The sequence below is a fragment of the Filicampus tigris genome, chromosome 18, assembly GCF_054856515.1.
Source record: "Filicampus tigris isolate MCC_2025a chromosome 18, RoL_Ftig_1.0, whole genome shotgun sequence".
Lineage (NCBI taxonomy): Eukaryota > Metazoa > Chordata > Actinopteri > Syngnathiformes > Syngnathidae > Filicampus > Filicampus tigris.
The window spans coordinates 2,277,588-2,304,857 of record NC_141234.1 but is presented as its reverse complement, the minus strand read 5'-3'; the positions used below and the strand labels follow the sequence as shown (position 1 = coordinate 2,304,857).

At 42.3% G+C, this 27,270-nt stretch overlaps 1 protein-coding gene across 2 annotated transcripts; it reads right to left on the bottom strand.

The window, feature by feature from the left end:
- Nucleotides 1-639: 639 nt before the first annotated feature.
- Nucleotides 640-26,647, bottom strand: atp9b (ATPase phospholipid transporting 9B). 2 transcript variants are annotated; one of them, XM_086014801.1, is made up of 28 exons: nucleotides 26,494-26,647; nucleotides 24,836-25,009; nucleotides 22,533-22,683; nucleotides 21,659-21,772; nucleotides 21,171-21,279; nucleotides 20,611-20,669; nucleotides 19,481-19,532; nucleotides 18,060-18,154; nucleotides 17,563-17,643; nucleotides 16,315-16,390; nucleotides 15,341-15,417; nucleotides 11,542-11,702; nucleotides 11,316-11,458; nucleotides 10,657-10,769; nucleotides 9,967-10,200; nucleotides 7,642-7,803; nucleotides 7,058-7,150; nucleotides 5,764-5,847; nucleotides 5,535-5,705; nucleotides 5,358-5,456; nucleotides 4,874-5,108; nucleotides 4,709-4,773; nucleotides 4,471-4,626; nucleotides 3,933-3,997; nucleotides 3,330-3,496; nucleotides 2,499-2,702; nucleotides 2,337-2,369; nucleotides 640-1,465 (listed from the first exon to the last, which is right to left on the bottom strand). In XM_086014801.1, exons 1-28 carry the CDS (start codon nucleotides 26,574-26,576, stop codon nucleotides 1,329-1,331), a joined length of 3,393 nt encoding a protein of 1,130 aa, XP_085870927.1. In that variant the 5' UTR covers nucleotides 26,577-26,647; the 3' UTR covers nucleotides 640-1,328. The 2 variants fall into 2 exon arrangements, with proteins under 2 accessions (XP_085870927.1, XP_085870928.1); XM_086014802.1 differs by lacking the exon at nucleotides 2,337-2,369 and having other exon boundaries at nucleotides 644-1,465.
- Between the last annotated feature and the right edge of the window lie 623 nt (nucleotides 26,648-27,270).

Here is a 27,270-nt window from a genome sequence, read left to right as displayed (position 1 = left end):
CCCTTAGTAATAACAGACATGATTTTAAATGATAAGAAACACAAATCCCTTCATAGAACATTTAAGTACACAGTAATCAAGCTGTGCAGTCGTCAAAAGTGGTAGCCAAAATATTTTTGTCTCCATCTGGTGGCCAAATGCTGACACTGCAAGCTACAGTAAAAAAGTGGGAATGGGCAAATACATTATCTGCCAATATTTTCTTCCTTTTGATTCAAGAAATGAAACCATCAAATATCTTTTTAGTTCAGGCTTAAAGAGACGAGGTTGATGTTTGAGGGCAGTCTGTAAATGTTGAGGTGTCCAGCTGTTTGATTTTTCTGATATTTCTGCATGTTCTCCCTATTTAAATAATGAAGTTATTTTTCATTTTTTTTATTTATAAAGACAGTCTGTTGGTTTAAATGCAGTCTGTAAATGTTAATTCCTGACAGCCAGCACAGAATTAGCAAGTCAACCAAGCCAAACAACAAAACAATTTCATTCAAATGTATATTAAAGTATATTCTTGTGTCCACATATGGTGATAAGAAAAATTTGGTTCTCTTTAAAATTATATTCATGCTAAATTTGGTCAACAAAATGAAGCTCTATCGTCCGTCAAATATTTGGTGTTTGTCTCTATCTAGTGGCCAAATGGCAACACTACAGGGAGAATTTCAAACATATTTTCAATATTTAATTTTTTATTGAATCTTGAATGGAAATAGAACAGCATATATAGCAGCAACAGTTGGAAACTCACAGTGCGGGACAAAAAAAAAATTAGTACAACAACACAGGAATGAACTTTTAGGACAATTTTTCCAAAACAACATTTCAACATTCCAACACAACAACACAGGAATGAACCTTTAGGACAGTTTTCCAAAACAACAACCACTTTCTCTTTTTCTTTTTTTTACATATTCTCTGTACATATTAACTAGTACGGCTTTTTTTTTCCCAAACACTTGAAAAACGATATGTGCGAGCAGAAATGCAAATGGGGATGCCGCGAATGATAAAACTCATTCCAGACAACCCTGATTGCACTTTCAGTAAAAAAAAAACACTTAAAAAATGTATATAAAAGTATAAAAATTACACTTGGAGCTTTGGATTGAGGTGCGTACTCCTTGTAACCGGCCATTTTGATGTGTGAAAAGATCATTTCATTTTTTTGTGCTCGTTCCGTTCAAGTAATACCAAAAAGTCTCAGAGATGTCAATCCAAAAAAAAAAAAAAAAAAGAAAATCATCACTGACCTCCACATCCAGCGGCGAAGAGTTGTGGCAGTTAAAAAAAAGTGTGTGGAAGATGGTGACAAGATGGCTTCCGTGTGTGTCTCAGGAGGCCAGTTTGGAGTAGCTGGATGGGGAGAATTTCCGTTTGAGGTACTTGATGATGTAAAGCGGCAGGCAGCTGACCAGCGTAATGGACGCCACCTTCCACAGGAAAGGCCACGTGGTGATGAAGCTCAAGTCTGATGAAAAAAAAACACAGGAAAAATCTTAAAACAAAAAGACACTAACCACAGACAAAAGCGGAACATTGTCGCACAGAGGCAAGATCAGGCCTATTGGCAAGCTTTGACTGCCACCCAGCGGACAGAAGTCGTAGTACTGCGCCTAAGAGTCAGCACAATGAAAAACTTCAATGGATTGGAAATAGAATTGCTGATGGCCAAAGGAAAAACTATATAAATACATTGTTTTTAATATAAAGTGCACATAAACTAAAATAAGGATTATTTTAAATTAAGGATTATCCAAAAAAGTGTAAAGGGTCAAAGAGTAACACTGAAAACACTAAAAAATGAAGTGTTTATAAATAAAAAAAATAATTATTTGTAACGAAAATGTAAATAATTGAAGCACAAACATTTTATTGGGAGTTATTTAAACTGGATACACATTTTAATAAAATATAGAAACATATATAATTGTTACTCAACTTCAATTGTGTGTGTGAATACTGTACTTTAAGGACTGTGTGTATTTACTGGAGTATCCAATGATGTGAAATAAAAATGGGCTAAACTTTTATTATGACTGTATTACTGGCCATTATATTTTTCTATTGCAGGGACCCCCTGGAAAATGAGAAGATGCATCTCAAGTATGCTGGCTCTGTTGAACATACTTGGGAACTAAAGAAGTGTGTCATTCACGGGACAATGACATCAGACAGGCACACATTGCACACATGATGCCAAAGTAGCCTCCTTAGCGGAGGTAAAACAAACAAATAAACAAACAGGATGAATGCTTGGAAGGAAAATGAAAGAATGGCATGCAAAGGTCACACAGCACCAACAGCAAAACAAACCACTTGACGGACTTGAGACGACCTACCAAGAAAAGCTCCAAAGGACACCCTGCCTATGCCTGAGGCCCGCACGCGAGCCAGAGAAGAGCAGCACGTCAAGGTTAGGACGCCAACAGGACACACACACATATATACACACACATCATATCCAAATAGAAGACGCGTACACGTCGACGAGGGTCTCTCACCGAAGTACTCGTTGAGGAAGGCGAGCGAGGCCAAGTAGCAGCCCAGGCTGAGGAACTCGGCCACCACCATGAGCCAGTGCCACGTGCGCACCGTCAGCGCCACCATCAGCAGCTCGGTCACGATGAGCGCCGTGAACGAGATGGCCACCACGTGCACGAACTCCGACTCGAACAGCAGCAGCGCCCCGTACATCAGGATGCCCCCTGGTGGCGGCGGGCCAGCGTGGAACAACATGCAATGATACAATACAAGCAAAACATTCCCAAAACGTCAATGAAATATTTTTTTAAGATATGAAATATCAAACAAAATACGAAAATTACAATTCAAAAAGATCAATTAAAGTCTAATGAAAAAAAAAAAAAAAATAGCCATCATTGGAAATGTTTGATACCGCTATGTCACTAACTTTTCATTTAGCCACAACGCAACACAAAGCAGAGCTAACAGCCTTCCCTGATTACATAATCGCTTTGCATGCAACACATTCCGGCAGGTCAACCTCTGTAATAAATTGCCTTCGTCTGCTCCTTCATATTCACTCTCTTCCATCCCATATCATCTTCAAATCCAGGCTCCCTCCCTCCTGCTCGCGAGTGGCCTTTAATTAAAAAAGGCCGAGCTGTCAGGAAGTCATGCCTGAGCAGAAGCGCAGACCTTTCCCACTGGCTGCACGGCTTAGCCATTACACAACTATCCTTTTACACGCATTGTACCAGCCGATGGGGGCTGGAAACTTAAGACACTTGAGAAACAGACCGTCTGACGGCGAGGAGGGGGTGGGGGGCAACGGGGGAGCCCGGCACTTGGCATGAGAAATTTCACGTTACCTTGATACACGCTGACCAAAACCCAGATCAGGAAGGTCTTGAAGGAAAGCGAGCGGCCCTTGGTCAAGTCCTTGTAGAGCTCCGGGTAGAGCAGCGCCATCTCCGGCTTCACATCTTGATCCAGGACCAGCGAGAACACCGGGAACATGGTGTAGATGGTGGCGTAACTGCGCGCAGGCGGTTCAAAGGTGATGATACGGTTTGGTTGAACATTTTGGTGTTTGGCTATTGGGTTTAGCCAGTGTCAGTTTTAGAGTGAAAGTAAAAAAGTTTGACATAAGCACGCTTTGCTTTTGTTTGGAGAACTGTGCAAGTGAGAAAAGGCGCTAAGGAATCACGCGGTACCTTGACTTACTGGATGTGAGCTGCGGCCTACAGCAATTGTGCTGACGTACTCCCGGTGTTCAAGAAACGGCTGAAATGCACATTAAGCGACCGCCGCATGCAAGGGCACTTAAGTGTACCGTAAAAACGATTGCTATAAACCGCACCTTTCGACCATATTCCACCACAGACGAGTAGAGGCGCCACACAAAAATAAAAATAGAAAATAAAGTGCGATACAGGGGACGTGAAAAAAAGAGATGTAAAAAAGAGACATACCCAACCATGAGGAATCCTTGGTACAAGGGAACAGAAGCAAAGTAGAATATGGACGAGAAGACAGCCTGACGGGGGAGAAAACAAGTCAATTGAGTATAAAAAAAAGTGACAAAAATATGTGAGAGCAAACAATTTTAACCATACTGTGACATCACAGTGTGGCTAATTTACATAACACCACTCCCCCAACACAGAATTTCACCACCCATGATTTGCAGCTAGGTAGGATGAAGATCTGCCATTTTCAAACTATGTCCAGACTATACTAGCAGCGTTTGGATTTTTATGATAGTTAGTTTTTATGTCGTTTTGACTTTTGTTTTCTAAATTCTGTTAGTCTTAATTCGTTTTAAGAGCAGGTTTGTTTGTTTTTAAGAGTATTTTTTCAAAGATTTTGGTTGAGTTTTTTTTTTTTTTTTTCATTTTTCTTATTAGCTTTATTTCAAATAGGATTTAGATTCAGAAATGGTCTTCAACAGTCAGACTTCAAAAGCAGCTGATAGAAAGAGCGGCAAAGACGGGGGGAGGCTCAGGGTACCTGCATGGCGGAGATGATCATTCCCCGGTGCATGACAAACTGCCCCAGGGCCGCCGAGCGCTTGTAGCTATTGCGGCCGTGCACCATGAGGAGGCGGCCGATGTGCTTGAACTGCGTGATGGAGAAGTCGGCCGCCAGCGAGGCCTGCTTGCCTTCCTGTTAGAAGCACCAAATGAGAACACCAGAAGAAGAAGATAAATGGCACAAATGGATGCAGAGTGCGTGATAAGACATTTACCTTTCCTTCGATTCCAATCCCACAGTCGGCAGCCTGGATCATGCTTACGTCATTCCCGCCGTCACCTGTCGCATACGAAATCAAACACACAAAAAAACCCCAAAACAAATCGATATCACTGAGCACATAAACGCGTAATGGTGGCATTAGTGCAGCCCGGCTCACCTATGGCGCAGGTCCTGTTGGCGGTGTGCTGCTGGAGCAGCGTGACGATCTGGGCTTTCTGCGTGGGCGAGCAGCGGCAGCACACCACGGCGGGACACTGGCACGCCAGCTCCACAAACTCGTGCTCGTAGTAGCGCAGGCACACCTCAAGGGAGTCGCCCGAGATGACTAGCGCGCAGTCATGCTTCCTGCGGAAGGCGTTGAGCTCCAGGTGGGCCTCGCCTCGGTTTGTCACCTGGACAGTGGCGAGCACAACCGCATGCGTACGGTACACTCGTACGAGCGATCTACAAGTCACTCTCAAGGGAGGCCACGCCTCTATAGTGACTGTGTGAGACTCTACTTTATTACACTTAAAAAAAAATCCATTTAGTTACAATCAATTTGATTTTGTTTTTATATTTCCACTTACAACACAGTGCTATTTTTGCTAAAAACTAACAAAATGAACAGCTCCAAAACAAGGGGTAGTGAAAGCACGTACCGGTCGGAAAACGTGGATGTCCTGGTTCCTGGAGACCAAATGAGAGCTTTTGGCGATGCATGTGGCGGTTTCCAGCTTGTCCCCGGTCAACATCCAGATCTAAACAAACAAAAAGTGATACTTTTCAATCCATTTCAACTGGCCAACATTTTTTTTTTTGAATCTCGCTGACCGCACCTTGATGCCAGCGTTCCGGAGAAGCTCCAGCGTGGGCCTGACGTCGGTCTGCAGCTGGTCCTCAACGCCGGTCAGACACAGGAGGTCCATCTCGCGCTCCAGGCTCTCCACCACCGCCGCCACTTTCAGGGTGCGGTCGTGGATGCTCAGCTTGGCCTGGTTGTATCGGCTCTGCGGGGGAAAGTCGTCACAAGTCGGCGAACGAGCCAATGGAAGGCTAGCTTTGTACCTCAAAGTCTTGGTACTGCTCATCAGACAGCGACTTCTTGGCCACCACCAACGTTCTCAGACCTTCTCTGGCCATGTTGCCACACTGACAGGAACCAAACAACAATGTTGAACAATTTAGGGTTGTTTTGTCATTACGTTTCATCAGTGGTGAACAATCCAAATCAAATCGACACTACAATGTGGTAGAATGCAATTTTCAAATTGTGCAGTTTGCGATTTGGGGAAAAAAAATACAATAGTTCCCAAAAAACAAATGTGTTTGCATTATTGTTGTAATCTCATTTATGACTTCCTGATTTAAGTTTACGCCACAATTGGTTTGTAGGATTTTGCAAAGTTAAATTAAAGGACTGAAAGTCAAAAAGTTTCGTAAGTTAACTACTCTAATTGAAATAGATGCACTGATTTTTTATTTTTTATTAATTTATATTAATTCATGGTTCATTTGCCTTTATTTGAGCATAAGGCTAACCTATAAAACCAAAAGATTTGTGTGTAATCAGATACTGTTTATTGTACTACAGATGAATATATTGCTTTTGGTTGTTAAAGAAAATATTTGGGAAGAGGAAATTGAAAGAAAAAAAAAAAAATCATTAAATGTCAATCGGGGGGAAAAAAAAAACACAATGAGGTTATTTTTCAAAACCGTTCAGCACTAGTGTTGGCTAGTTTTACTTTTCTATTTGATATTTCAGATGCAGTAATTTTTTAATGTGAGATTTACTTCAGTACAGGAATTGAATCAGTCAGTACCAGAGTCTTTTCCCCCCCGCAATCTAACTAAGTGCACTTTTGCCACCTCAGCTTTCATTCAAGATTTCAGACAAAAGTAATCCAACATGAGGCCGATTAGTAATATGCGTCCATCCCAACACCAACACGAACCCATGCGCAGTAAAATGGCCCGCGGCCGGTACACCGCAGAGGACGCGGTAAAACAAAAGGAGACGGATGCCGCTTCATTTTTGGGTATCAGGGCTTGATTGGTTATTGACGAGCACGCTCGACGGGGGCATCGTTAGCTACTGATGTTTGAGAATATGACATAGTGCAATTACTCACTATCTGGGTCACTAATTAAATCAAAAACCGCCCCCGGTGGTTAACGACTCAATAATGCCAATATGATTATTATGAACATAGACCTTCGAGCGGGCGTCGACGCGGTCCGTTGATCTCTCGGTGAACGTCCTGATTAGCAGAGAATATTGATGGCGGGGCGGAAATAACGCCTAAAAAAAAACCGTATGTGTTGTTTACGCCGTTTTCATGCATTCTAGAATGGTCACCTCCTCTTCCAGCCAGTCGTTGTACTGGACGATGCTCGCCATGGCCACGTCGGCGCCCTTCATGTAGAACGTGATGTCACCTGTCGACTCCTCCTGGACGGCAAAATACTCGAGTTAACAAAAGAGGGGAAAGTATTACCAATCAAACAAAAAACACATTTATCTTATCATTACTTCCTTTTTTTTAAATTTCATGTAAAATAGTTTGTTTAAAAAAAATGAAACCTGTTCATGGTCCTTTTTTCATTATTATTTCACCAATCCATTAAATATTGTTTCACAAATCAATACTAATGTTCAGTCCCTATGGGGTTTACTATTTTCGCAAAATTAATAACCATTGACCATGGTTAGGTTATATACATTTACGTAGGCCTGTTTCATTAAAAATGGATAGCTGTCAAGCGAAGAATCCTGTCAGCCACGAAAGCAAGTTTGAATGCAGATCAATTTTTGCCGATAGCTCGATCTAGTCATCCCATATTTTTTTATTGCATCATCAAAGCTCTTAGACCTTTGAAGAAGAACATTAAAAGGTCTCGTACCAACTTTGACGATTCCGCGTATGAAAAGAAATTTCTGACCCTGACGATGATGCCCATGCGCTTGCTCTCAGAGGTGAAGGGGAAGATCTGCAGGATGTTGAAGGACAGGATCTGCCCGGCGGGCGTCTTGAGCTGCAGGGAGGCCAGGTCTCGGTTCACCAAGGTCAGGCCCACGCTCTCCGTCCATTGCACCAGCGCCACCTGTGGGCACATGATTGATGTGGTCGGTTATCTACAACATTGTTCACTTTTATAAACTGCTGCGAGACAGACCTAATGCCTGCCAAATAGTGAGTCCACCGTTTACTACTTTTGTTAGCCTCAGAAGACACTTGTAGCTAACCTACTGTATATAAAATAAAGGAGTTTGGTGTTGCTAAATAGTGAGCCTACTATTTGCCCAACCGATTTTGTTAGCTTCAAACACTTGTTGCTAATTGTTTAATGATTTCTTGGGACAGGCTACCAAAACCTATTGTGCATGCTTGAAAGTAGTTTGATCTTGACAAATAGTGAGCCAAATGCTTGTGTAACACTTTTGTTAGCCTCAACCGCTAGTCATTGATTGTTTATTGATATCTTAGTCTTTGTCTACATACAGTACTATAAAACCTTGATCTTGCCAAAAAGTGAGCCGACACTTGTTTATTCATGATTTTGAAAGGACAATTATCAGCGTAGGCCGGAAACATTTATTATTAAACTTTTTGTAAGTCCTAACCGTTTTAAATGCTGTCTGTTACGTTTGAATCACATCAATGAAATATTGAGACAAAAGACCCCCGTGCTGAGACATCAGAGCATTATGGGATGTCAATCGTATCGCACTGAGCACCAAATAAGCGCTTTCCTGTTCCCCCCACACACCAAACTCCAACCCCTTCCTCTGTCTCCCCTCGGCAGGAACTCTGAGCCCCCCCCCCACCACAAACCCCTCGAGTGAGTGAGCGAGCGTTCAGCTGCACACGACTCAACTCTCAATGGCTTCATTTTCAATTTTGCTCACTCAAAGGTTGTTATTATACTCTGACCTACAAATTGGGACTTCCTGTTAATACCCAGTCATCCATTCCTCCCTCCCTCCCTCCCTCAACCCACACACACGAACGCACGGACGCGCACGCACACGCACACACACACACACACACACACACACACACCTCACACTTTGAGCAGCCTTTTTTTTACTCAACACATGTGAATCATTATCCGGTGTGTGTATACAAAGCTGCATACATGCATACGGCCACTACATCTAAATGTCATTCAATCTAATTTAGCACTTCACTTTGCATCTAATCTGATCTTAATGCTTACATTAGAAGGGTTCTTAAATCTTTTGTGCTCAGGCAAATTTTGCCTTGGACCTCCTTATTCCAGGTGAACATAACCGACACGCCTGTACCCCTAATTGATATAGGAAGTAACAAGTTTTTATTTTCGAGAGAAAAAAAAAAAAAAAGTCATAATGCTATGAAAATAAAGCCATGACTTTATTCATGCAGATCTTTTCATTGGCCCAAAGCTAAGGTAGGGAGGAGTAATGAAATGAATTTTTAAGTTTGTTTTATTGCTGTGCTGATCCCCAACAGCATTTATTCCAAATTATTTTGTGGACCCCCAAAGCTACGACCTGCGGACCCCAACCATTGCATTGGTGAGGGCAGAGGCAAGATCATTAAGGTTGACGTTGCGTTCAATGACCGTGCGGAAAAAAAGTGACAAGAAAAAAAGAGTGACAGAACAAAAGACAACAGAAGAAAGGGAAGGGGGCCTCTTGTCACCTCGGAGAGTAAATTAAATATTGATCAAGCCAAGCGAGTCGATGGATTTGGGGTGCAGTGCTAGTGGGTGAGGGGATGTAAATAAATATATACATCAGCCGGGACAGGAGGAAAGGCAGACAACAGAGGGAGATTTAGCTGTACTTTGAACTGCTTTCTGATAGCACAACTTGGCAATTAGCGCTAACATTTGGCCTATTTATTGGTTATATCAATTCATTCAAGTTTATTTGTCAAGACAATTAAAAAAAAAAAACATTCTTTAGCTTCTTCCGTAGTTCATAAGGGTCTGATTTTGAAAGGGGTTCCTCATTGGATATAACTGCGATGAATATGTTCATTTGAACCCGAACAACAAACCAGCACGAATCAGACCGCACTCCATGACGGATTTGGGGATTGTTTTCTGTTTCCTTTGGTTTCAGGTCATAAATTCTCAGAAGGACCAATAGAGACTTTTTAATAGCGTAACCTCCTCCGGGAGCTCGCAACCTCTGACTGCGTGCTCGTAAAGTGACAAACTGGCATTATTTATATTGTTGGCACGGCATTAACAATGGATTTGGGAGGTGGGGGTCACCTCATCGGGACTGGAGGCCTGGTAGGTGCGGTTGTCGTCACTGAAGTCCTGGTCGGCCTCTGCCGTCTCTGTCTCGCCACAAGCCTCGTAGACGGGCGTGACGTTGTGGCACAAGGCGATGGCCTTCACCGCCTCGTGGATGCGGCTGCTGACGCTCTTGCGGACTTTGGGGCCCGGTGTCTGGGATTTATGGGACGCCGCGGCAGAGCCACCGGCGCTGCCGCTGGAGGAGCCCTGACGGGAAATGACAGGCATCCTTTGAGCATAATGCTGGCATCATCATGATATAATAATCAATGTGCATAATGATGCATCATTATCATTATTGTTATTATTATTAATAGATAACGGGTGGGAAAAACCTTTGTGCTCAGGGCCCACATTTAATTTATAAAAGTGACACAAATGAATGGTCTCGTTTTAAAATATCCACAACATACTCATTCACTGCCAGCCCAGTTAAAACAGATCTTTGACTTACATAACCGTCAATGGCAGTGAATAAGTTAAGAAAAATATCACTTAATTCTTACAGCACTAAAGCCATCTAGAAAATACACCATTTATTTTCTCAGAAAAACTATGACTCCATTCTCACGAGAACACTTCTTTTCTTTGGTTATTATTTTTATTTTCTACAAATATTATTATAAGATTATGACTTTTTATGTCAATAACAACCCAACTTACCTGAGCGTAGGACTGGATGATATGGCTCTGGATCTCATCCATGGTGTCGGTACCGTAGGACACGGTTCCCAGGTGCAGCCGCTTGAAGATCATCTCGTTTTGTGTCAAGGTGCCTGCGGGTCACATGGATAGCTTTATAAATACACTTAGCAGTTTTGCACCGCCATACTTCAGGGTGATTCGATCGGAGCACGTTCCACCTGCAGCATGTGAAATGTGGGGAAAAAAAATGAGGAGTGCTTGCTGGAAAAGAAAAGGGGCCTGGGCTGCAAACATCCTCACAAAGAGTGCTCACAATACATCACATAACCCACATCCGGCCCTAACGTCATTGCCAGTCCAGACGGAGTGTCCTCTCTAATTAGCAGACAAAACACAACCAAACTGAGGAAATGTATCCATGGCAAAAACAAGGACGATGGTGTCGTATGAAGGGATGCCGCTGCCAGAACATGCCAGAGGGTTTAACCGGTTCCTGCTGATTGATGACTCCTCATTTTATTAACCATCAACCTGGATAAATAGCCACTAAAGCCAAATCCATTCCTACCTTGATCAGCGGGTTGAGACAACGAGGGCTGCCGGATTTATCACCCTGACGTCCAGTTTAGAGGTGATACAAAAAAGTGGGGAGTGCATTTCTAGAAGGCCTCTCTTGCCTGTTTTGTCCGTCAGCAGGTAGACCAGCCGGCCCAGTTCTTCCGGGATGGTGCTGGTCCTCACCACCGTCCCGGGAATGTTTTCGTCCTTCATGATCATCCAGCCGTAGGCCGCCTTGCCCATGTCCAGATTCACTCGCAGGCTGCGCCAGGCGGTCAATGAAGCAGCAAGTGTCAGCTATGTCAAGAAAACGAGCACGAAAAAAAAAGCGCTTCTCTGAGGTACCTTATGGGGATGATGTAGGAGAAGAGCACGACAAAGCGGAACAGGTTACGGAACCACGGGCCCACAAAGCCGTGCAGGGCTTCCATGACGATAGACAGCACCAATTGGGCCAAGAACAGAGCCTTGGTGAGCCGGTTCAGTTCCAGGTCCAGTAGGCCCACCTGCAGAAAAGGAAAAAAAAAAATTCCAACCGGCTATTTGGAAAAAGGTATAGTAATTATGAGATCATACAGTTATTTTTTTTAATTGGAAATAAAATCATGCACAGTTAATAATTGACTATTCTTCAGTTGTTGCTAGGCAGACTTCATAAGGCTCAATCCGGCCAATGAAAACAGACGAAACACTCAAGAAATTACTTTGAAAACAGCGTTACAATAATCTCACCTGGCTCACTACATCTCGTCATACTTTATCATGTTTTTGGTTTGCCCGGACACAAATCACAACTTGGGGTGTTTTTAATATTGCGATTCACCAAAAAAAAAAAAACATCCAATGAAAGACTTTCTTAGCTGCTGGCTTTTGTCATGTAAAACGTGTGTACGACAAACGAGGTTATTGGTGGCATTTTTTTTTTTTTTTTTTTTACAAACTACATTGTCCCCTTTGAATACGATCAGGGGTCAAAGGAGTTCCCATATTGAGATGGCTCTGGGGAGAAAAGGGACAAAAAAAAGGGGATGAGGAGTGGCGGGGTCAAAGTTGCCTTTTATTTTTCAAGTGTGTCTCACAGCCAATAGAGCATGTGGGAAAAAGATGTCAAATAAAGAAGCCGCCCGACCCATTTTTGGCAGCGTACACAGAGGGCTTTCATGTGACGCAGTGCGCTGACAAAAAACAAGAAAAGAAAAAAAACACCAACATAACATTTCCCTGCGCTCAAGGAGCTGCGATGAATAGGAAGCGGACAGGGAGGGAGGCGAAGGAGAATTCCTCCACTGCTACTGGACCCCCACCAAGCACATTTCCCCCGAGGACCGGCCCGGCCCAGGAGAGCAGTGTGACTGATTTATCAGTGGATGTTAAAACTCCCAGTAGCCCAGCGCGGGGTGGGCGGGAGCCCCAACTACAAGGTTCATGCTTGAGCTATTGAGGAAAATAGAGAAAGGGGGGGGGGGGGCATGGTGGGATTAAAATGAAGAAAAATTAAGACAGAGCGCACATCTGAAAAGCAAAAGGATCCCCTTTAGGCAAGACAATGGCCGCTCTACGTTCTACAGGCCTGGCTGGGGATCGGATGAAGTCATTATAAAGCCCGTCGCGGCGGGTCTGAGTTGGGGGGTGGGGTGGGGGCTGCTCAAGTACCTCAACCTTAAAGATGTGATCAGTGAATAAAAGACCATATTTCATTTCAGTCGTCTCTTCGGCATTAAAAGAGGAGTGATTTGTTGGGCCTTTGCGGCGCTCTGGAAACGTGCGTGTGAAGTCGGGGAAATCAAGTGCTTGTCCTCGTTTATTTTGCGGTGGGAAGTAAAGCACAAACATTTTCTACTTTTAGTCCCTACATTTTGAACACAGGTATCGGTACTTTTGGCGTTAAACTTGGTCAAAATAGGTGTGTTATTTTTTTTTTGAACAGTTCCGGATGACATCATGACATATAAAAAAGAAAATAAAAAAAAGTTGTGGCAACTTCAATAATAATGATACAATATTCATGATATTGTACCTAACTTTGTTACTTACCGGTAAGTACATTTCAGAGTCTACACCTTTTTACTTCTATTTAAGTAAAGGTCTAACACACACATCTCAAACTCTCAACTACAGAGTGTGAGTACTTTTGTCACCCGTGTACACGATTTCATCTTTATTGAATCGTGTGTGTACTGCTGTATTCGATTGGAGCTGTCTGATTGCTCAGCTTGCAACATATTGCTTTTATCTTGAGATGTTGGTGCTATGTCGGAATTAACGGTCATCGATTCCTGGCTTGTTCCAATGACAGTTTGAGAGAGGTGCTTTTTTTTTTTTCTTTTTTTTTTTTGTGACACGACAATGTACCGAGAGGCCGCGTCCGACGATCACACACAAAGAGACAATCCTCATCCGGCATCCTGTCAGGCAGATTATTGTCCCGCCTCGATTATATGAGGCCAAAAACATTGTCGCGCGCCTTTATCGACTTTTACGCCCGCAATCTCCGCTCACAGTATCGGCACTTGTGACATCATCCCCTTGATATATTGAATTTCTCTCAGACTGGAGCCGGCTTCCACAAAACTGCAGGGCTGAGGTGATGCTAGGCTGGATTTACACTGATGGGCCAAGTGCACAAATCCCATTAAATTAACGTGTATTTGCGATTTTTTTTTTTAAACATTTACATTCAAACAACCTGCAAACACAGCAAATTGCAATTTAATTTCATATAAATTAACTTATACTCGTTACGTTATAATCTCTTGACATTATGCTACTGCAATCATTTTTCTTAATGATCAAAAATGTCAGGAAAAGCCTACTAGAACATCTGAACCTTAGTTGGGGTTAACCACAGGCCCTTTAAAATGTTGGTAGTCGTGTGCTGACGCCCATTAAAGGAGTTTGAATGTGACTGGTTCATTCTGAACACAGCCACACCCCCAGTTATGAGGGTGTGCACACTTTTGAAACCGCATTCTGCTATTTTTCCATTTGATTATGTACAGATTTTGTCATGATTTACCTTGGTGTCATTTTTTTAATAATTTGGTAGCATTTCAACAGGGATGTGTAGACTTTTCATATTAACTGTCTCCGTCACCAATGTGTGTATTTCCATGACGTTACGATGCTACGCGAGCTGTGCGTTTATGCTGCAATCGCACCATCAAATATCAGCTGCGTATCCGATTTTTAGCCACTTTGGAAGAGGAATTATGTCACTAGAAGCACGCAGTGTAAATCCAGCCGCCCACAGCTGCAGTTGTCACACTTCCCCCCCCCCCCATAGTACAAAAATCATAAACTGACAGCCAAAACCTCAGTCAACCGACACTCAGAATCATTTTCATCAATCTCTCGGAACAAAACACTCGACAGGGGATTGTGCCGGATTAACTTCTCGCCAGAAAAAAGTCATTTAAATCCTCCCCTTAGTTAATTTCCCTTTTGGGTAATTAGCCAACAGCGCTGACCTTTTCCCCATTGACAGGAGGAGCTTTATCTAGAAAGTCAAGGTAACAAAAAACGAAAAACACCTCCTTGAAAACTTGTTCGTGTTTTTGTTTTCAGTAGGCTAGATAACTGCAATGGTGTATTTACAGGTCTTCAACCAGGTAGCTGTCCTCAAATCACTTGACTGGCTTCCAGTGAGTCAAAGATTCCCGTGAATCTACCCTTGATCTCGTTTTAATCCCCATTTGCACGCCATCTTTTAATTTATCTAGGCTGAAGCTTAGTTGTAAACAAATTATTTTAGAGGATTTTATTGACTTTTCCAACGTCTTAATATTTTGTTTTTGCGTATTGCTTTTAATGTTTTATGTAAAGCAGTATGAATTGTCTTGTACGCTATACAAATAAGCCTGCGTTGCCTTAAAATAAGTCACAAAAGGTCATTTTCTCCACTTTTTGGTCAGAAACGGTGTTTTTGGTTGAATCAGCTCATGTTCCACTGCCGATTATTGATGAACGGAAAAAGATTTTTGGAACGTTAACAGGTAGGAGAACATTTTCATTCTGGGTAAAGAAGAGAGTCGACTCTTTCTTTTGGTAAGTTCGGCGTTTGATTTGTCACAGAACAATGTCCTGTTGGTCTTGAAAGATCCGCCAAAATGCAGTGAATGAGCTAAAGCAGCTGCAGAACCGTCACCTTGTTTTTGGCATCGGACGTGTTGAGTACACTGCGGGTCTCCTTGCCGGTGTAGATCACCACCCCGATCACAGTGCCTGCCAAACAAACAAGACGAGTAATGCTGCTCATTAGCTGGCCGCCCACGAACCCCCAACACACACACACACACACGTATTAGGAAGATGAACTGCATGGGAGGAAACGTAAAAAGGCTGCAGAGAAGCCTTGTTGTGTCTCATTGTCACTCAAGTCAGGCGTTTAATACGATGGGCGCCCTCACACAAACGCCGTGTGGGAACTCATAAAAGCCAATCGATACGCCACCATCTTTACTCGCCAATTCATTAAGGTGGTCTTAATACAACGGACTAAAGGGTCATTAATATTAAATGAGCCGGCAGAAGTTTAAGGCAGGAACTTAGAAAAGGCCAAAATGAAAATGAAATGTTTTTGAGAGGTGATAAATTGCTCCCAACATATTTTCCTTCTTGCAATTACCAGTATGACCTATGCGATAAACACAAACCATGGAAAACTCATTTTGTGCTGATTCACCTCATATTTGGTCTGAATTTGTCATCAAATCTTTTGTATGGATACCGAACCATGAAAACTATTTGATAAAATGACCAATTGGAAATATCAATCAGACATGCATTATGTCAGTGTTAACATCAGACGTCCACAATATTGACAATATGTGACGTTTTGTGTATCGATACTCTACTGTCACAGACAACTATTCGTTGTCGCATCCCGAGCCGCCCACGGAGAGGCTTTTTGTGGGGACAATAATGACGTAAGAGCTCACTCAGTGAATTAAGGCCTCTGAGTGTTTGTTATTCTGGTCAAGGTCAGGGCATTGTAGAGTGGGGGAGCTAGTGTGGTTTGGGGGGGGGAGTTTCACCACAAATCAATGGCGAGCGAGGGTGTCGCAAACGCTCTCAACTGACACCAGGGACTTCAGCTGGGGATGGAGAAAACTTGCTCACCCGAGGCGACGACCGTGCTGGCCCACAGCGTGTTTTCGATGCTGAGGCTCTCGTGGACCTGGGGGTCTGCGTCCTCCTACGGACAAACATAAATAAATAAATCACAGCCACAACACACAGTCACCATATGGAAGTAAAGTATTGGGAACTCAGAGGAGGGGGCTTTTTCCCCACAAGATACGACAGCAATGTCTGAGTGTGAATTTAATTGGAGTAAAAAAAAAAAAATGTAGCAAAAATGGTTGATTAAATCACATTGCGCAAAAAAAAAAAAAAAAAAAAAAAATGTTGTTTTTGAGAGGCTGGAATGGAGTAACGGCATTTCGATTCATTTCAATGAAGAACTACAACTGTAATTCAATACTGTTCGTTATTTAAGTGGCACAGTAGCTCTTTTTATCAATACTGTACTAAAGGGACCCTTTAAAATGAAGTACAAAAAAAAAGTATAGCAAGGTCACGTGGGTGAGATTTCACAGATAAATAAGGCCCTTGTGAGTGAGTGCGTGTGTGTGTCTCTCGTTTCACCGCTGCTCTCTTAAATAAAGCCAAACACGGGGAAATGGTCTGGTCCGGAGTGGTGAGTGCCGGCTTCGGTTTCATCTCAAATGGCCGGCCTGATATAATAATTATGACACCCAAGCAGCCACATCCTGTCAATCCTCACAAAGTGGTGAAGAAGTGCATGAAAAATAAATGGCGGGGCGGCCCAACGCTTGACCGCTCTGACATTGTCATCGCATCGGCACGTCTCCATAAAGTCTAGGAGGAGGAAAAGAAAAAAAAAAAAAGGAGCCCTCATAAATAGGTAAGTTCATTTGGTGTGGGTCTGTGGGAACCCAATTTTTTTTCTCGCCACCCCCCCCCACCCCACCTCCCCTCCATCCTGCTCTGACTCAAAGCACACGATATGCAAAGGAAGGCCGTGGAGGATGAATGAGTGGAGGAAGTGCTCGCTCACTAAGCCTGGTGTGTGGCCAAGAGTGAAGACAGACCACAAAGCCGGCCTTTGTAGTGCGACTCGCCTAACTGTGGGGGCTGTGCTAATCTGCTATTAATAAAAAAAAAAAAAAAAAAAAAAACTCAGAGCAACAAGCAAGCAAGACAGGATAGATGGGAGCTCGCTGGCTAGCAGCAGGGCCTGCGTGTGCTGTAAGACAGACGTGAAGACAAGACGCCCATTGTTGCTACTTTGTCAACTATCTGTTGAGGATTTCTTTCGACAGGAAAGAAATAAAACAAGTGTACCCGTGTGAAGTTGCCCTCAAAACTGTGGATGTCCAGCTGAGGCTTCTGGGCGTAGACGAAGGCGTTGATGGAGAACAGGTCCTGACGAGGGACGGAGACAGTTATGAAGTAACCAAATTATCATCATTAATTTAAAAATGAAATAAATAAATCATACACCTGCTTTACATTTTACAATATTACCATGCATGTGATGTCACATGAACATATTTCGGAACGCAAGTGACTCAAAAAAGATTGAATTGGTTGTTTAATTTCACACTAAATAGGCGGTTAGGCAAACCCAAATATTTGTGTAGAAGCAATTCAAAAGTCAGTTTTCTGTAATATGGTATAAGTATTTGCAGACGCCGTGTTAATCAAATTAGCATTATTATTTCACCTTGGCGGCTTTTATAAACACCGCAGGCTGTGTTTTTAGTCTTGAAGCAAAACTTTTCATTAGCCAATAATATGATCCGAATTTTGGCCTTATGAGTTGTGACATGTGCTTTTACCCCCACTGCCGGAAGCCGCTGCGTGCATCCCACGGCCACTTTCAGCTTCCAGTCCGTCTCGCCGTCCAGCTGGTCAGTCCTGATGAAGCACGCCCCTGAAAAAGATCAGATAGAATATATGCCTGCGAGTTTCGCTGTTTGCTTTCTTTGTACGCGCTGCTGCTCTGTATGAGGTAACGTAGCAATTGTCTGAAGCTTTATAATTACAGTTACGTCGACTGCTAAATTCTGTTAGCTGGTTTATGGTGTTTCTCAATATGCATTAGCAATAAGTTAGTAGGCTTTTTTTTGTTAGACAAAATTATTCATTTGATTTGGTTGAACATTGTGGTGTTCAACATAAAGCACCAGTAATGACTTCATTAAATATATTTCAATTTTCTTTCGTTTTTTTGTTTTTTTTTTGCCTCCATTTAAATGGACATTGGGCTGCTCCTTCTGGAGTGTGGGCCTTGACCACCTGGAGCAGTGTAATACAATTATACACATACCATAATAAACATTCTTCGCAGAGAATACAGAAAAAATGCCTTTGAGTGCTACTGTATTGTCCGTCTACAGCGATACCGATATTTGTTAGCATGTCTATGGTGTTTTGCATTGGTTGTTCGTATTAAGCTAAATGTACTTTCCAAAGACATGTCGTTGTTTTGAATACACTTAATGCTAATTTAAATATTTAGTTAGACAATAAACAGCTTGAAGCTTTTTCTTAATAATTTTTCACTATCAGCCAAACTACTGGGTTGTTTTTGTACATATATGTCATTTCTTGCGCCGCTAAAGAGCGAGCCCTTCTTGCTACAGTGTTTTGCCCCCGTGCTGATAAAGACGCTAATAAACGGCCCGGGCGGACAGGCAACATAAGATGTCGACCTGCATTGATCTTCGGTAATATTCCATGGGAAAGTGATGAATGCGGGCCGCTATCTGACAGGCAGGCTAGAGGGCGGCCATAAAGCGTCCCCTGGAGGGTTAACCATGACGGAGAGCGTGAGGATGATTACCGCTCCTCGGCAGAACGGTGTGTGAAAGACAAATATGTGCTGATGCGCCGCGCGTGTTGAAGACATAAAGACGTCAACAACTCCCCGGCCGAGCGTGTTATGTTATTGTCATATATATTGACGGGGAGGGCGTCTTCAGGAACATTTCCCCTCGGATTTCCTCCACCCCCGTTCTCTCGGATCGGACGCGGCTCATTGATTCATTCGCTTCATCCGTCACTCCAACAATGTGACATAAATCATATGAATCGCAGGCCTGGCTCATCCAATCGTGTCAACGGAGCAAGAGGAGAGTCGGGAGTCACATTTCCAACACGACACAGTTTGTTAAGGCGCATAACAGGTTGCCGTTTGTTCCGTCCCTCACACGTTTATCATTTCATTGGATTTAAGGCTGATATGGTCTCTGCTCACCGTTCTTCTCAGACGTCCGCAGAAAGATCATGTCTGCGGGAATCCTTTGGTTCTAGGGAAAAAAAAAAAAAAAAAGGTGGAGAGTTACCCAATGCGGTCGCTCAAGTCATTTGAATCTTGCTGAATAATTAAACAAGGTCTTGACTTGGACGGTGAAGGTGGATTAATTTAAAAAAATAAAAAAAATGAAGAAAAAAAAACCCCCAATAAATTTAAGCTTTTACACTTTGCAGACATTTTTTTTCTTAATTTCCTCATTTGGAGAAGGGAGGAAAATCAAAATTACCAATTTAATCTCAATGAGAAATGATGAAGTGAAATGTAACCCCCAAAAACTCCTATTATGTTAACAATAATGAAAAAACGCAAATAAATATGTATTACCTTATTATATACAGAAATGATATACAAATAAATACAATTAACTAAAATCAATGTAAACAAAAATATTCTATTATTTTCTTACCAATAGAAATAATACATACATAAACAATGAACACTTAAAATACAAGTATAAACAAAATTAAATATTTATTAACCATTATGTAATTTGATTCGAGGAACTATAAATTCAATTATAATAGATATTCAAATAAAAAAAAAATTACACTTTTTTTTATATGAAAAGGTTTTTTTTTAATTCTCAATAGAATAAAAAATGGCTGAGTAGTTTTTGAAGAATATTGCTGTTGATTGACCGATTCGACTTTTTATTGATTCGACTTATTTTGAACATGCAGTACAAAAAACAAGAATTGAAAAAACATATACAATATAATATCCAATACACTTAAAACACTACTTACTGCTAGCCTGAAAAAGTACACAAAAGTTACACTTATTACTCTTAAGGACAAAAATATAACTTGGGGCAGTAAACAAGGAAGAACAATATTACTTCTAGGACAATGATTCTCAAAGTGCTGGCTCCCTCTAGTGATATACAAAAGAATCACCGAATTAAATGTTGAAACGCTACCGTGGCTCTCTGTTTTGTTTGGTTTTTTTTTAAATCATGATACAGTAGCATCATGTACATTTGTTAAGTACACCAGTTGTAGTTCAGATTTTTGTAGAATATATTTATTTTTAATCTTTTCGAAAGGTTTATTTTCAAACATTTCAATCACCTTTTCGGCAATAATCAAGTCACCCACTTGGATGTCTGAGCTCTTCACCTGGATTTTACCTGTGGGAAGGGACAAAAAAAATAAAAATAAAAAAAAAACAAGACGTCAAGTCCGATAACGACAGCACATAAATCCAAGCCGAGTCTTCACTTTTAATAGACGTGTGCTAATGATTTGTGGCATTTCGCTCTTGTTTTTCTGTCACCTTGCCATAGATCGATTCTTGCTGGCGTGATGAGGTAACCCACTACTGTTTTCACGATTCGGTAACCCTCATATTTATCGCCTCAATATCCTCTGCAAAGTCTCATAGTGGCGGGCCTAAGAGGTGTGACAGCACGATGACAAGGATATCACACGAGGGGATCGGGGGCAGACGATCTTTAGCGGCGTTTAAAAATATTTTTTATTTTATTTATTTATTTATTTTTTTTAATCGATGCAATCACAGCATGAGGGCCTACTTGTGTTACAGGGGTAATCGCGCGGGGAGTGCTCGGTGATAGCGTGGAGTATCGGCTATCGTGGTGTCAGCAAACAGTCGTCGCTGGCTGGCTCACCGCGCAGCGTCAGCTTGCTGTACAGCTGCGAGTTCATCTCCTTGTCCCGCTGGTGGCGCCGCACCTCGTCCACCGCCTCGCGCACCATGGTGACCGCCATCACGAAGCCCTGTGAACAAGAAAGACACGTCAGCTTTCAATAAATGCACTCGTCAAGCACAAAGTTCGCTCAACCAACGCTGATTATGTAAATAGGAACTAGATCTGATTTCTCAATTATTATTATTTCTTATCTGTTCTGAATGTACTGTAAAAAAAAAAAAAAAAAAAATCTAGCTTTTCTCAACATAAAATTGTGGTTGTATCTTTTAGTTCATTGCTTTGTACTCAGGAGGTATTTCTAATAATGTCCCGTTTCATCCTGACAAATAAAGAAACCACCATGTTTGAAATCTTCGATGGCATACCTAATGCTGTCACCGCGTTTTAAGAAAGAGCAGATTATTTGTCCTACAGCGTGAGTGACAAAGAAGACCAGAAGGATTTACCAGCGGTGCCCAATACGTGTACATGTATCCGATCTTCAGTGAGGGCACAAACTGCGAGCAGGCCACCACCAGAAAGTAGAGATTGAGGAAGAACTTGAACTGCTGGTAGAGAACCTGAGGACAAAGACGCCAAACATCATCAGGATGCAACAACAGCTCGCGTTTGTGGTTTTAAGGTAAACTTGACGAGACATCACACGTAGCAAAGCTCTCGCTAATGGGCTCTAAGGTCACACTTTGAATAATGCTTGTAATAATGAGAGTGCGGCGTCCGGTCCGATCAATAGGCGCTTAATGAACCCCCTGACCTTTAGGGCGGCGGGGGGAACGCACGCTAAACTCAATTTGCGCGTGTTTAATAATTCAAAGCGCAAGGAGACAAACGGCGCATTTGTTTCGAATATGGACGTCTCCAATGGACAGGTGACATTTTATGGCTGGGAAGTGAGTGAGCCTCTTAATTACGGAGCCGTTTGCTTTTTAATAAGTAAGCCGGATCGCTACTGTCCCCCAGTGTGAACATTCGACGACTAGACGCTAAGTAGCATTAGAATATGCGATGATGTCAGGGTAAGGATGACTTCGCTTTCTCCACTGAAGGCCGCATGGAGAAAAGTTAAAGCATTTTTACCTTACGTTATATCCAGCAATATTTTTTTGTAATAAATGTGTGATAGCCCTCAATTCTTTTTATGAGAAATCATCTCGTGATAATGTTTTTTTTTTTTTACTTCTTAAAATATTGTTTCTAATAAAAATACATTTTTATGAGCAATGGAAAGGTGGATATAAAGGCAACTGGAACTGCAGAGATGCCCTTGAGCAAGGCAGGGAACCACCCCCAAAATGTATATCACACAAGTGAAGCCATTACCCCAGGCACAAAGGTGAAGACGTTGTACTTCTGGTTGTGGATGGAGTTTTTGGGGAACTTCTCTTCGGACTTCTCCGGGTGGCCGAGCCACACGGTGCGGGCCTTCAGCTCCTTCTTCCGCCGACACATTCGGACGAGGCAATCGCAGCAGCTGAGGGGGCGACACAACGCACAATTTCATCCGGAACGATGCACGGCAAAACGACTACAGCAACAACAGCTGTAGTGTATTTGGCTCTTGCCTCGATCCCCCTTTAAAAATTGAGATGATATGGCAGAAAGATCGCCACAGGGCGCTTCATTTATTGCATAAGTTAACATTGTAGAATCGATAGAGAACAAATGTGTGCTCGCAGCTGCATCGCGCCGCATCCATCACTGCTTAAGTTCATTTTGCCAAACCTCCGACAAATGAGCTCTTTTTTATTTTCCACGTGAGGAGCATTTGGCGCGGTGAGGTGAAAAGGTTAGCGTCTTCGCTGGGGAGGAAATGTTCACAGTTCAATTTGCCCCGCAAAGCTCGGACAGACAAAAACACACTCTGTGCTTGGTCGCATCTCCAGACAAATTTCGTCCTTGTTTGCCGTTAGCGAAGCGTCGCTAATACGCGGGGATGTTCCCCCCCGCCCCCGCCGACGAGATTGATTTATTACAGCGAGGCAAACAAAAAGTCAGGTTTGACTTTGTGTCACTATGCACCCACCTGCTAATAATGACACCGTGGCTTAACCACAGCATAAAATACAAACGGTGTGTGTCACCGTGGAATACATAAAACAGGCCTTCTCAAAACCTGGGAGCTTTCGGGGCTCCACAAAATAATTTCCAGTAAATCATGTCAGAATAAATAATAATAATAAAAACTTATTATTACAGGAATAAAATGCTATTTTTGCCAGCAAAAAAAAAAATGCATATTTTCCCAAGAATATAGTCCTATTTTTTTAAGAAAACAAAAAGGTGTAATTTTGCAGAATAAGAGGTGTAGAATTATGAGATTAAAGTAAAATTCAGTTAAAATATGACTTTCTCCCCCTTGTTCAATTTTGACTTTAATACAGATTAAAAAGAATTTTAAAAATCCTCTCTGGAGACTAGAGGGACCCTGTACCCAAAAAATTTTCGAATCCCTGACAGAGTAGCTACAGTGTCACCTCACCTCAGTGTACATCGTCATGGTGATTGACTTGGCTTTTCCACATTTTAAGCAACAAAAAAAGTCAAATCAACTTTGGCGGGGACAACTTTTGGCCGTGTTTGCAGCGCTCCGCCTCGGTGCGCTCGGCGCGCTCGGCGTCCAGATTCATATGCCAGATTATTTGAGCAAATGAATGCTATTTAAATAACGCCGCCATTTGAACAGCGGCGGCTTAGTCGGCTCGTGAATTATTTGCCTTTTATAATCCCGCGCAGTGCACACACAAAATTACTGGAAAGCATCAAACTGGTCAGCTGTGAAAAATCCAATTTGTTCATTAGCGAGGGGGCGCGCAGGAGTTGGGGAGGGGGCGCGATCGATTCGGCTGGAGACGCACCGCCGGGTACAAACTAACGGCGAGCTCTCTTTGAAACTTCCTTGTATCAGCGTGAAAACCTTTCGGGGATCAAAAGCTGCCGAATGCGTGTCGGGCGGCAAAACGGTGACCTCGATTGGTGACGTTGCGCTTCATGCACAGCTACCAGTGCGTTGGAAAGCTAAACTGGCTCTCGCGTGTACACGCACACGACTTTTATGCCAAGCTTAACGTTGACAGAATGACAAAAAGCCACAAAAATGTTTTTCATGCTAAATAAAGTCGACAGAAGCCTAAACAAGACGTCAAAAAAATAATTTATTTACATTTGGCACAAATAAATTCAGGTCCAACTAGTTGGGTGCCTAACAAGCTGTCAACCACAGCAAATGTAAACAAAGAAGACAACAGAGGCACTCTTTGATTTTAATCGATATAAATATGTGGATCAAAATAATTCATGGCCGACTAGTTGGCTGAATAAACACATCAAAGGTTGCCATGAAGGTGGCGACAGGTGGATTTTCAATGGTATTCATTAATATGTTGTGCAAATAATTCAGGCCTGACTAGTCAACTCCAAAACAGGCTCTGAACACATCTAACAAACACAACGAATATAACATAAAGAAGATAATATATTGCTAAATAATTTCGGCCTAACTAGATGGCTGCCTGAAGAGGCTGCGGACAGCAAAGAGTCACACTATGATAAAAGGCCACATCAGAAAGAGAGGAAATGATAAGTGTAAAGTTAAGAGAACGCTTGTAATGTGAACACGGACAAACCTTCCACAGAGAACCCTCCACCCGCCGAGGAGGAACCAGCGGAGGCCTGACCGTCTGTGGCTGACTCGGGCCCGCGGCAGCGTTTGGTAATCGCTTTCGTCGTTCTCGAAGGCCTCGTCGGACATCATCAGGGGCATCTGATCCAGGCTGGACGGCTCATCGTCGATGGAGAACCTGCCAGCATTCAAAACACACTTGAGGGATCTCACATCCGAGTGCGAGTCATCATTGGCACTGTTTGCTTTCTAACTCAAGCAAACAGACTTGGCGTGTACTTAAGAAACCTGTTATGCAAATGATGCGACCGAATGGCACATGCAACACACACTTGTCTTACATTGTAACAGTCATCACTTAGGAGACGCCAAAATGATGTGTGAGGGCCTCAACATTGGGAATATGAATTGATTATTGCAACATTTTATTTCACGAAGACAGTGTGGGTCTTCCTCCAGACTTTGGAAAAGAGTGGTCATACCCAAAACAACTTGGATGTTATCATTTTGCTGAATATTGATCAATCAAGTGAACGCTGCCAAGCAATTAATCTTACAGTGGCCTTACGGGCTGCAAAATGTATCAAAAGGAAACACAAACAAGAGAACAACGACGAGTATTTTACTACATCTTGTATCAAAATCCAGTAACATTGTGGTATTTTTTGTGTTTACTTTTCATGTGTTTGACAGCGTGTATAACTAGTCAGATGTAAATTATTTTGGCATTTATTAAAACATAACATTTAATAAACCAATAATGCCCACATTGTTGTCTTATTCCTGTTAACATTTGATGTGTTTAGCAGCCTGTTTAGGCAGCCGACTAATCGGGCCTAAAAAAAAAAAAGCTGTTCCACTAACTAGGCTATCACCTTTTAAAATCCACTAATAGATCTATTTTTTTTTAGTTTACATTTGAGGAGTTTGGCATCCTGTTTCGACGGCCAAGAAAAAAAAGCCACTTATTCACATATTGCCTGTTAGACACCCGATCATTTTTGATTGTCATGGTGTTGACATGTGATGGGTTTTGTCGTTGTGATCTCACTGATATGTTCATTAGCTCATTCTCGGCCCATAACGTTTCAAACAAACCCTCCTGAGTCCCATTCACACTTAGTTAAACTGTATATAGAAAGTCAACACACTCTTGTTCAAAAGCTAGGTTTTTACATTAAGTGAAACTCCGATAACTCATTTTAAAACTTTATTTTTCCCACTGATGTTGTGGTGAAACAAATCTGGCGTTTGGACATGGGTGCGTAGACTTTTGATATCCACAGTTTGTAGTCAGTGGCCAGTAAGTAATAATCTGTGACTGTCATGTGTCTTTAAATGTCGGGCACAACAGGAAGCGCAGCGGAGGCAACTTCGAATATGGGGGCGGACAAAAATAACGTTGAAAACGTCAGCGCTAACAGATGATGGATTTTAATCGCCGCTTACCGGCTGTCACCTGCCATCGAAAACCAGACAAAATGAGGCGGAAGTCGACAACAGCGGGGATGCTAGGCTAGGCTAGGCACACAAGCTAGCAGCCTCGCCACAGTAAACACACGCAAAAACACACGCCAAGATGACGCCATAACGGAAACATGAACATTTTGATGCGTCATCTCTTCACTCGGCCGCTGAAAGGGCAGCAAAGAGGCCAAATACCTCGACTGTCTGACGGAGTGGTAGTTGTAGGGGCTTCTCCGAAAGCTCTTCCGCATCGGATCTAACGGGATACAGTCAGCCATCTTGGCCGGGTAGTCCAGGTGGTGACGTCACTCCAGCGGAGTGGAGGAATTTATGCCGCGTTCGCAAACTCGTGCAGATTCCACGACGTCTTTTATACTTTATTCTGTTTTCATGCCTGAGATGTTTCCATTGTGGTTGAAATGTTACATTTAGTTTGGTTTATAACTAAATGTTTGTTTTTTTGAATCAATAATATTTCATTTGGTCAGATTTGGGGAAAGCAATCATTATGGGAGGAAAAAAGTTCGAGGTTTATGAAGGCAACACGTGACTGCGATTCATTGTGATTCATAACACGCGCATAAAATGCTAATTTGTGGCCGCGAAATACTTATTTGTCACCACAAAATACAAAAATTAGCATTTAGGGACAATTACACCCACAACGCTCAGTATATTCTGCTCGAAGTCTTAACAGAGTTGAAATTCACACATTTTCTGTGGCCTACCACTATAATTATTTTTAGTGTGTTTAGCAACGCAAAAATGTCAATAAATATATATTATTATTACAGTCGGGCACCACAAGTAAAAAAAAAAAAAATACAAAAGCAATTAATAAAATGTACGTGTGTTGTTGTTGTTTTTCGGGGGGGGGGGGGCGTTTTTGCAATTGTGTCTTTCAGGTTAATGAAATGGATTCCATTTCAGAGTAAGTAGGTAAGTAAGACAGAAAATGGAGACTTAATGGAC